Consider the following 11,650-nt stretch of genomic DNA (forward strand, 5'->3'; position numbering starts at 1 on the left):
GTTACAGCTGTGGCAGGGACAACCAGAAAACGTGTTGGAGCAGGGAGGGTTGGTCAAGAAACAGCTTCCCATGCTCACCACAGCAGCAGCAGCCCTCCTGCCCTCCTTGCAGGCCAGGCAGAGGGAACACAGGGAACACAGGCTTTCCAGCCCTCTCAACACATACAGCTGACAGAATCACCTCCCTCCAAACCTCTTCACCCTTCCCCATCCCACCATGCAGCCCAAAACCTGAGGGATGGGGTTCTGCCCACACAAGTGTCACCCAGCCAGATTGAAGGGCTACCCTGAAAGAGGCATCTGGCTGCCAGCTGACAACACTCAGCAATGTTCCTGTTTATAAAAATATTAACCAACAGCAGGGCCTAAAATAAGACCACAGAATGGAAAAGTTGCCTCTGCTAAACCTAATGGATTCTGTTGCTGTGAAGGCTTGAAGAGGTGTTCTCATGGATTACCTGTACATTATATATGTAAATGTGTTCAGCTGAAGCTCAAAGCAATCATACACAGCTTCCTTCAGCTTCCTCAGAACCTTACATTTTTGATAAAATATTTTGTGTGTCTGTCAACAAGCTGAAATACTGGTTCTGTTGTCCTGCCTGACAGATCCAGGTCTCTCCTTGAAGTCCTGGCAGTTTAAGGGATGTGCTGAGGCCATCATAGCCTGCAGGATATGACTTATTCAGAAGTTGTAAGGGCTTCCTTCCTCATTGAAATTTGATAGGAGTCTGACATCTAATTACTGAGACAACCTTGGTGAACTTGCAGGTGACTAAGAATTAATTCTTTTTTTCAGAATGAAAAAATTCTTCTTTTCTGACACTGAAGTCACCAGCACAACATAATTATCAGTTCCCAAAGATTTCAGTGGCAGATGGACTGAGCTTCACTTAACATTAGATAGCTTTAATTGAGCTGTCTAATTTAAAATAGTCAGTTCAGTTCCACTGTGGTCAGTGGAGGGAAGGAGCATCACCAAAGGGCAAGTTTAAGTCTTGTGTAAGTCATGTCTTTGAGGCAGTGTTTTCAGGCAGGCATTGAAGAGCAGGGAGGCTTTCTAGTGCCTTTCTGCACAGTTAGTTTAGACTGAACACAGAGCCTTGCCCCAGCCTGAACACAACACAGTCCACACACTTTTGTAGTTTCTATGCATTTATTTCATTGCTCAGCCATGAGCTCTGTGAGATGAGTTCATGACTCTGACAGTCTTGCTTATAAAACAAGGAAGCAGTCACCATCAATAAGGCATCAGATCAGCCCTGTGCAACAAGAGGAATTCATTTTAAGAGGAAGCTGAATGACTCAGAGGTTGTGTATATCATTACAGGAAGGACTGGATGGCTGAAAGTATAATCATCAGATATTGATCCTCCCACCAGCAGCAGATGCCTTAAAATCCAGTGGTGGATTTCAAGTTATTGCCAACTGCACACACATCTAAAATTCATATCTGGTTATCTGTTCAGACACTTCAAACAGCAACTGGCAATAAAAGTCTGTGCTGTGTGTGGTGTCAGTGGTGAGAAAATGAGTTGCTGTCTCCCCCACTGGAGAAGAGGTGGTGTTTCTGGCAGAACCATAGGGAATGGGACTGATCCCTCCTGGCAGTGCCATGGGAATAGAGCTGTATCCTCCTGGCAGTGCTGTGAAATGGGGCTGTGTCCCTCCTGGCAGTGCTGTGACAATGGGGCTGCGTCCCTCCAGGCAGTGCCATGACTCCCAGGCTAAAGAGCTGCGGTTCTGAAAATTTCCAATCCAGTGCATGGCAGTAGCACAGGGTACACCATTTAAATGAAAGCTTGCAAAATGAGTTTGCAGCACACATCCAAACCCTTTAAGGAGCTGGCAGCTGTGTTCACAACCTCGAGAGTCTCCAGGCCTTTCTTGGATGGTTTCTCCAGCACCTCCTTGTGTAGCCACAGAGAAAATATGAACCTCAGAGAAAGGAAAAGCAATTCTTATCTTATTTGCTGTGCCTGTGTTGTGCCAAAGTAGAATGCAATATGGAGATTGTTTACCCACAGTGATGGGGTTTTGTTTCCTTGGCCTATCAGGGCCAAGTGTGTGTGTGTGAGTCAGAACTGTGGGCTGACAGTCACGAGATGAGGGCAGTGGAGTGCAGTTGTGTGCAGAGTTGAGTGCTTGGCAGATTCATTTTAGATGTAATGTAATAGAGTGCAATATACTATAGAATAACATAGTATAATAAAGTAATTACTCAGCCTTCTGATAAGATGTAGTCAGATGCATCATTCTCTCCCCCTTGCCGGAGTCAGATATCTACGATATCCTTGTTCCAGCCCTGCAAGCCCTCACTCACACTGTCCCTCCTGTGTCCGCAGGCACTAGCAGTGGCCGGCCTGAGTCCCCTGCTCCAGAGAAGCCATTCCCCCACCATGTTCTCTCGGCTGTGTGCTACGCCCCCGGCCACGCCCTGCAACCGGGGCTGGCCGCAACAGAGCATCCCAACGCTGCGCCTCGACGGGGCGGACTCCTCGGAGAAGCTCAACAGCAGCTTGCCGTCCGTGCACTGCGGCTCCCGGTACCCGGAGAGCGGCGGCAGCCCCAGGAGAGCTCGACCCGTGTCCCTGACCGTGCCCAGCCCCACCGCAGGGAGCAGCCGGCAGTTCCACGGCAGCGCCAGCAGCCTGGTGGAAGCGGTAAGAACGCCCGGGCGCCGAGGATGCTGTGGCACGGCCGGCTAGAAGCATGGCCCTGGAAGAGCAGGGCAGCAGAGCCGCTGCTGCCCGCAATGCCAGGAGTAGGAGAGCCCTTCTCCCAGGTTTAGAAGCATGAATGGGAGGAGGAAACATGGCAGTGAAGAGGGTTGTGTTGGAGGTGTGGCAGGGTTGGTGCTGCAGGGTACTAACGTGTGTCTTTGTGTTCTGGTTCCCCACCTGCTTTTGAAGGTCTTGATTTCGGAAGGACTGATGCAGTTTGCTCAAGATCCAAAGTTCATTGAGGTCACAACCCAGGAGCTCGCAGACGCCTGCGACATGACGATAGAAGAGATGGAAAATGCAGCAGACAACATTCTCAATGGTAACAGCAAGCAGAGCCCCAATGGCAACCTCTTGCCTTTTGCTAACTGCAGGGACCCAGGGCAGGACAGTGCAGGAGAGGAAGAGGAAGAGGTGCAGAACCCGGATTGTAGGATAAGTCAGGAGGAGCTCAAGGACAGCAGGATTTATATCAGCAGCCTGTAGTTGCCAGGGCTGGAAGCGATGCTGGTTTTTTATTTGTTTCAATGTTCCTAATGGGTTTGTTTCAGAAGTGCCTCACTGTTCTCGTGACCTGGAGTAACCGGAACAGCGTTCTTCATTCATTTCTGTTGGGACGAGTCGCAGAGTTGGGTGGTGTAAGAAAGCTTTTCAGGAGCGGATATAACCCCAGCACGTGTCCATGAGGGAAGAGTGAGGAGGAGGAGAAGAAGAGGAGGAGAGCCAGTTCCCTCTTTTTTTCAGTCCCTGCACAAGGAACGACAGCTGCCTCCGGAGCACGAAGGGGAACCTCAGCTTCCTGTGGATCGCCCTAGCCAAAAGGACCCTGCGCCAAACGGGTGTCTTTCAACCTTGCTTGTAAAAATCATTTTGCACATGTTCTGTATGAGCCTCACCGTCTCCATAAAGCCAAGGCCCTTTGATTCAGAAGGAGAGGAAGACTTCTGCTGTGGATTCCCACACGGCCACGGGGAGGAGGAAGCAGGAGAAGCCCGAGGCACAGCCCAGCCCTGCCGAGACTCCGGCAGTGGCCCCTGCTGGCCAATCAGAGCTCAGGCGGTCACTCGCCAGCCAATCCGAGTTTAGGCGGTTTCCTGCTGGCCAATCAGAGCTAGCGCGCCAACTGTGCCAGCCAATGGGAGAGCAGGCATGGCGGCGGGGCTGAGAGGCCGCTGGGCCTGTGCAGAGTTCTTCTTGTTTCGCAGTTTGGTATTTTCTTGAAAGCATGTTGCAGTTTTTATTTTGACTATTTTATTATTATTATTATTATTATTTTGAGGGAGAAGGGAGTGTTTACAGCATTTTGTAATCACCTACCTTTTTTGTTTTGGTTTATTTTCACCTTTGCAAATGTTAAATTGGTTTGATCATGTTGTATTATTTAAACTGGGGCGGGGGTGGTTTCTCCATTGGAATTTGGTAGAAGTATAATGATAGATGAGTTTTACCAACCATTATGTACACCGAGGAGTTGTAATTTTATTTACTAGCAACTGAAACCTTTTGTTGTTGTTGTTTTATAATTTAAAGATAGTAGGCAATGCACTTGATATAGTCTTGCACATTTGAGTGATTGATTTGGGTTCTTTTTAGTGCTAAGTGTATCTGTGAGTGTGGGAGCAATAGGAGCGAGTGTGTGTGCATATGTGTGTGTGTGTGTGTGTGTGTGTGTGTGTGTGTGTGTAAGAGCAGTTCTCCATGTCCTGGTTTGAGCTGCAGATCTGTATCTGGGGCCATTCGAATGCAAAAACAAACCACTGTCTCTGCTTTCGAAAAGGGAATCAGTAACTTTGCATTTTCTGTTCCACAAGATATGCAAAAACAATGCAATAATATTAATTTTAAAATAAAATTGTAAGTTGTGTCGGCATTAAAACTGTATAGAAAAAGAAAAAATTTACGGGGGTGGGGGGGAAACAAAAAAAGAAAAACAAACCAGAAGATGTTACGCTTCGATATATTCCGTGTGATGTTTTATTGCATTGATAATGTTTCTGTTGAAGAAACCGTTATACTTGAATTCAGGTCAGTTTCAGTATTTTTCAAATATTTTTTTAAAATGAATTGCAATTGTGCCAAGCAAAGATAATGAATTGAATTAAGTTTGTTTAAAAAAAAAAAGAAAAAAAAGAATCACTTCTTGTATATTTTGCTGCATGTCAAGTGAGTCATTTCGTATTTGGAATGTGCCAAGCTTTACCTTTGAACTTTTAAGTGCTTTTTTATGTGTGGTTGGGGAAAGGGTACTACTTTATTTTTTTTTCCTTTTTTAATTTGTACAATGAACAAAGTGTACCTGGTGTAAGTAACTATTCTGCAATCCACTGACAGGTTGAACGTTACTGATTTTGCATATCTTGTGTTCATTTTCCTTCTTCCTCACTCCCTTTTAACGTGCACGATGACTTTATCGGTAGAGAATCTTTCTTCCCAAGACTGGGACATTTTATTCAGGCTTTGCTTTCTTTCCTTTTGCTCAGTTCCTCTAAAGGTCTTGTTCCACTCAAGGGCGACAAGACCCCCCAAAGCCCATTTGGCAGATCCATCCTACATGTTCAGCTGGCACCAGCAATTTAAGGAGCGGGGCAGAAAAAAATCTGGCTTCAAAATTATTTTATTAAGTAGCTGAACCCTGATCAATTTTAGCAGGATCCTGGGATAAGAAATGCAAGGATCAGAACAGTTGGCAAAGTAAAGTTATCTAACCCTGGTTTGGGCTGAAAGCAGAGGGAGAGAGCTGTGGATCTTTATTAGGAAAATTGCTGCAGGCTGGTCAAGATGCAGGTGCTAAGTGACTTTTTGGTGTTCCTATGCATGGTCTCAATCCTCTTCCCAGACTTTAGTGGAGGGTACAAAGTCACAAAACATCTGGCAGCACAGCATGTCCCAGCCACAATTCCTGACTACTAAGTGTGAAACTCTCCCACTGATGGTTGGCCCTAACCCTGAGAGAGGCTGAAAAAACAGGCAGGTATTGTTAGATTTTATGCAACTGGTTTTTGTCTAGACTACTGCTGGGTTTTTTTCCCTCCTCAGGATGATTCACAAAGTTGCAGATCAGTTCTGAGGTGTGATCTGACTCAGAGCTAAACTTTGATTCAAATCTTGAGCTTCTGCAGATGTCCAAGAACCCTTCACTGAATACATTGATTACATTATTTTTGTGACGTTCTTGTTTTTCTTCTTGATTCTCTGGGGCATAAAGGAGAAATAGCAAAGGGTATTTTTGTCTGTACTTTTTGAACTGGCCAGTATCAGCTCAAGATACTTTGGAAAAAACCAAATACTAGAGAAATATGAATCCATTTGTACAAGCATCTGTCAAGCATCAAAGTCATCATTCAAGGCTTCCCTGGAGAAAGTGACCAGCTGGTGTGGGACAGTCTCATCCTTTCATCCCTGGTGCCTGTACAGAGATGGGCATACACGTGTGTCTCCCTGTGAGTTTGCTGCTGCTGACGTGCTCCAAAGGGACTTGAAAGGGAAGAATGCCTGTGCCTGGTTGTTCCTGAAAATGCAGTGTAAGGGCTCCCTAACTCGTTTTCTTTCACTGCAAAGTCCATCTGACCCTCCCAATGGAACACAGGGGTTCTTCACTCCTGAAAAACAGTGCTTACCTAAATTAGTGGTGACAATGAACATTTTGGATGCTTGACAGCCCATCTTTTAGGATTTTTCTTGATGGGAAGGAAAATGACAGGAAGGACTGTGCCCCAGGCATTCTTGATGAAAAATGTTGCTCCCTCAGGGGTCAGAGTCTATGGCCAGGGGAAACCCCACTCTCTCCTGGAAGACCCCATAGGTGCTGCAGAGTGGAAAATGCGTGGCTAGCAGAGAATGCAAATGACTTCTGCAGTTTGAGGGGTAGGTGTTAAATTTAGTAATTGCTGGTGCCAGCTGTCCAAACTTCTCTTTCTGGGGAGGGTGGCTTTTTTTTCTATTTTTTTCATTTGAGGTTCTTCCAAATGTGCACATTGTGACAGGCCTGAGCAAAGAGCTGCTGCCTCCTGCAAGTGAGGCAGAGTCTGGGGGACAGTGGGAAGGAGGGGGCAGATTTAGTTCCTGGAGTGTTTCCCTGTGTATGGGAGTGGATGGTGGGTACAATCCCTGTGCTGTGGATGGAAGCTTTGAAGGAACCAATGGCTGAGAAGTGGCGTGGAAGGAAAGAATGGGGAAAATGATCTGCTGTTTGCCTCTGAGCATCTCTGACTCACAAGAGGACACTGCAGACTAAAGACATTTCTTATAAAACAACAAACCTCCTCCCTGTATCACTCCTGCTCATTAGTCCAGACAGTACTGGGTCAGCCACATCGGGTGCATTTCTTTTTTTCTTCCCTATTTCTGTGTGGCTGACGTGATGGGAAAGCAAGTGGAACTCATGATCCAGAGCTGGAGTTTTGTTGTCCACAGACCTTTTGTGCATCATCTGCCTCTTCAGCTGGACATGTGGACGATGATGGTGTGTAGATGCTGCTGCTACTGCAGGGGTCCCGCCTGTTTTCTTGCCCTGCCCACCCCACCCCAGCACGGAGGGACAACCAGAGAGGCGCCATGTACAGAACCGCATTTATTTCTGCTTTGTTTTCTGACTCACAACCCTGCCCCAGTGACTACGACGACAACAACAACAAAAACAAAAGGGCAAATGCATTTTTTACATTTCTTGATAATTTCCAAAGCAATGTATCATTGCTTTCTTTAGACTGACGCCAATATAACAGTTGTATGGGTCTCAGCCAGGCTCCTGTGTCTTTTCTGCCTGAGTTTCAGATTGCTGTATGAAATGTATGCGCGTTTGCACACAGACACAACCAGACGAGGTGGCAGCACCCCGAGCCCGTGGGGTTGGTCACCTGTGTCACAGGTGGAGTTGGAGGCCTTGCTTTGTGTGAGCAGATGAGAAACCCCAACCCACTGGTCCAGGGAGCTGAAGTGAAGCAGCCCTACTGAGACAGAACTGAATATCCTGAGATACATCCATGGTCCTGCTGTGACTGTCCCCACAGCAGGGGTACTGGGGGGGAGAGCAACACTGAATGGGGAATTTGGAGCACAACAATATTGAACCAGAATCCAGTCAGAGGTTTCTGGTAGCAGTGAGATTTTGCCAGTTCTCATAATGAAAACTGTAGTGCATATAAAGAAAACATTCCAGGCCTTTAGAAGCCTCGATTCCCATCTTGCTAAGATGAGGCTGGAGGGCATTAGAGGCCAAGGAGGTTGTATTGATGCAAAGGATGTGGAAAACAGAATTGGGCCCTGAAAAATTTAATTACATCTTTCCCCCATTTATTTTCTTCTTCAAAGGAGTCTAAGAAATACAATTCTCAATAGCTGCACAGGGTTTCTTTTTTTCTTCTTTTGAATGTTGTGAAACTTTTAAAGTTTTATTCTGGGTGAGTAAGCCCAGGGATCCAGAAAGTTTCCAATGGGATCTCAGTCTGTGGAGCTTTTATCTCAGTTCCTGCTTTGTTTCTGGAAAGCTGAAACCACTCTGGTCTTGCTGCTACAGCTCCCTGAGGTTGGGTGGGTGAGGGCAGAAGCACAGCAGGAGATATGTCCTGTTCTGAAGACAGGTTGGGCTCCAATTGCTTTCAGAAAACTCAGTAGCATGACACTGGAATGAAAAAAAAAACCCTCTTCTAATACAAATGTTAGTGTTCTAGTTAAATCCTCCATTCTTCTCCTCCCCCTTATGGGGAACTTAACACTTGAGCATAAAAACCAGGCCTTCTTTAGGGGCACAGGGCTCGACTCAGTTGCCTAAACATGGGTGTCCACTGTCATTTGAGATACCCTACAGAATCCTCTGCCAGGTCTGCCACAGCTGGTGGAGAGAGGCACAGCTCTAGCCCAGGCAGGGCTGGTGTCACAGAGCCCCAGAGGACGGCAGAGATCTCAGGTGGCAGGGGACAATTAGGCAACTTAATCAAGTCCCTTTCTAAAGGGCTAATTGAGAGGAGCAGCACCAATGACTGATGTAATGAGGGAATCTTCATTAGCATTACCAAGGGCTTAGTTAGGCAGGATCAGGAGCTTGTCTCCACACTCCCATGCTGTTGTTTTTCTACCCCATGTCAGGCACTCTGCCTCCACTCCTGCGGCCTGAAGTTGGCAGCACTCTGCCTGGTCCTTTCCTTAGGCCAGGATTAGAGGCTGCATCCCAGGCCCAGGGGAGCTGGGATGGGCCCAGGCAAGAGCAGGCGTCACTTCACTCAAATACAGATTTTCTGCCAGCGTTCCAACAGCCCCTTTCCAAAGCTTTTTCCTATTTGAGACAGAACCCCAAACTCAGACCCCATTTGCTGGCATCATCATTCAGGTGATTAAATACCTGTGTTTTTCTGTTAGCTCTTTCCCAATTAGGCTGAAATGCTTTCAGTATTTTAAGCATCCTAAGTCAGTCTGTTCCCATCTCAAGCACCTAGGTAGACTGGCAGCCAATACTATCTAAGCATCATCAACTTTATGATTGCTCATAGAAATGATTGTTTCAAGCTTATTTAGTCTTAACAGTTTGAATGTGGGAAGATTTTGGAGGAGGAGGAGTGACATTGTAAATATCTCTTGACAAACATTGCTGCATCACACACAAAAAAAAGGGGAGATACTTATAAAACTGCCTTAAAAATCAATTCTGAATGATGAATCTCCCTCCAAACAATTGCCGCTTGATAGAGCAAGGGATGAGTCACTTTGGGTGAATTCTGGCAAGAAGTGGTTGGAATCTAGTCCAGTTTCAGGAGTGAAAGTGTAATTTAGGAGCTGATCTCTCACTCAGTCTGAATTCACATCAGCACCAAGGACTGAGCATTGCAGGATCCAAAGGGTTTAAGGTCTGGGGGTACTGTCCGTGCATGGTTTGGGTGTGGCCCAGCAGGTACTGCATACCAGTGTCTCCCAGTGACTTCAGGGAAGATGGGGTTCCTCAGCACCTCTTAAGTTCAGGCCCTGGAGCACCATTTCCTGCTCTGATCATCAGCTATAAATGTTGATAAATATAAGTGTTTTGCCTTCATTTGAATTGCCCAGAGCTGTAAAATGACCTCTCTCAAGTATAAATCAGTCCAGATATAAACCTCCTCTCCTACTCTTCCCTATGCTCCCTGCCCACCTTCCCTGCCCTCCCTTGCACCTCCACCCAAGCCCTTCCCTGTCTCAATTCTTTACCTCCTTCCACACTTTTATATCTAGTTTTCATGAACCCTCAGAAATGCTTTTGTAAATACTGCTGTACAGTTTGTAACCGTCATGTAAGCCTGTCATCAGTGCCAGAGTCCGTCTTGCCCTCTCGCACGTTTTAAAATCAACAGAGGAAAGTTAGAGTGAATGGCCCTCAGTGAGCTATAGGGTCATCTCTGTGTGGGACAAATGTATATTCCTGTAAGATTGCATTTTTATCTAAGGAATGATGTTATTTTAAAATTGCTAATAAATTTCTAAACAATGTCCAGATTTGTTCAATATTGTAAGTGGTATCAAAGCTCCTTTGACATTGCTCCCTCCTACCAGCAGGGGCTGAAAATTAAGGACAGCTTCCTGCAGCCCCTTATTTCCCATCGGTGGCCCTGCTGCCATTCAGGGGCTCTTGTCCCTGTTTAAGGGGCTGCAGAATGGTCTGGACAGCCACAGCCTGCCCCACTAAACAGCAGCTTAGGAAATCCAACCGCTGTCTGTGCTGCTGTCACCACGGAAATTCTGCTGTGTCACGACGTCCAACGCGTGACTCATGTGCAACCACACGCTTAACATTTTCTCCACTGGATTCCTTCTCACCAAGCACATGCAACAGAAAATTAATGCCCTTAGCTTAAATACAGTGTAATTAGTATATACATAAGCCATGAAGCTAATGGGATGATAACAAGTAACGTTCCACACATTTGCTTGTCGATTGCACAAATTTGTTCTACCACGGTTATCAGGAAATTACACTGCAATGCCAGCTGAGCACTGTGTTTGTGTTGCAGCATTACAAATCACAGCGTGCTTAGCCCAAGCACATCAGCCTAAGATTCAGTAAAATAATGCCTAAAGAAAAAAGAACGGGGTTTTTATTCAGTTACACGTGTATATATAAATATTGTTCCCTGACTTGCACACAACTGTCAGAATTGCAGGCTCTGCTGTTACTATTAAATCGTGGTGGCACAAAACGTTAAAAACCCAAGGGGTGATGAAAACCTGTAGGTGTCATCAGTGCAGGGCAGAAGGCTCACCAACAGAAACCTCACTATCTGCAGGCTCAGATTGGCCACCAGTTAGACATTAACCACCACAAAACCATAGGAAACCACCGTGCTTATGGCTGTTGGTTAAAACCCAGCAAAGGGCTCAGCTTTGCTGGAAAACTCCCTGAGCTGGCCACTCAGTTGAGTTACAGCTCTGTGTAAGACCATTAGGTGAAATCCATGGCAGAGAACAGGTGAAAGTGGCTGTGGGCGTGCTGCAGTGTGAAAACAGTGTGAAACTTGTGAGACAGCTGAAAGGGGATGAGCCTCAGGAATGAGTAACAGGTTTGCAGAGTCCCCTGTGAAGTGGTTGCATTTAGAGCAGCCCCACAGCTGGAAAGGCAGAGCATACACCTATAATGCTTTTTGATCGGCAGCTGCAGAGCGCTGCTGATGTCAGTTTTTAATGCTCACGGCATTTACCCGAAGCCAGAGACGAGCACTGAGAGTTCCACCTCAACAAGAGGAAGAACTTCTTGACACCCGGGGTGGCAGAGCCCTGGGACAGCTGCTCAGGGAGGCCGTGAAGTCTCCCTCTCCGGAGACATCCCGAACCCACCCGGACCTGCTCCAGGTGACTCTGCCTTGGCAGGGCTGTTGGCATGGATGATCTCCAGCGGTCCCTCCCAACCCTGGCGATTCTGTGACGAGCACGCAGACCTCGCGAACAGCAGGACGACCCCCAGATCGAAA

At 46.6% G+C, this 11,650-nt stretch overlaps 1 protein-coding gene across 4 annotated transcripts in view; it reads left to right on the forward strand.

The window, feature by feature from the left end:
• CACNA1C (calcium voltage-gated channel subunit alpha1 C) overlaps window positions 1-10,175 on the forward strand; it is a 458,270-nt gene extending 448,095 nt beyond the window's left edge. For all 4 annotated transcript variants that reach the window (XM_050984223.1, XM_018919792.3, XM_050984221.1 and 1 more), the window contains 2 exons: window positions 2,346-2,663; window positions 2,913-10,175. In XM_050984223.1, the coding sequence (XP_050840180.1) occupies window positions 2,346-2,663; window positions 2,913-3,209 (615 nt within the window). In that variant the 3' untranslated portion in view covers window positions 3,210-10,175. The remainder of the gene's footprint in view (window positions 1-2,345; window positions 2,664-2,912) is intronic.
• The last annotated feature ends 1,475 nt before the right edge of the window (window positions 10,176-11,650 follow it).

The sequence above is a fragment of the Serinus canaria genome, chromosome 1A, assembly GCF_022539315.1.
Source record: "Serinus canaria isolate serCan28SL12 chromosome 1A, serCan2020, whole genome shotgun sequence".
NCBI classification, from domain to species: Eukaryota; Metazoa; Chordata; class Aves; order Passeriformes; family Fringillidae; genus Serinus; species Serinus canaria.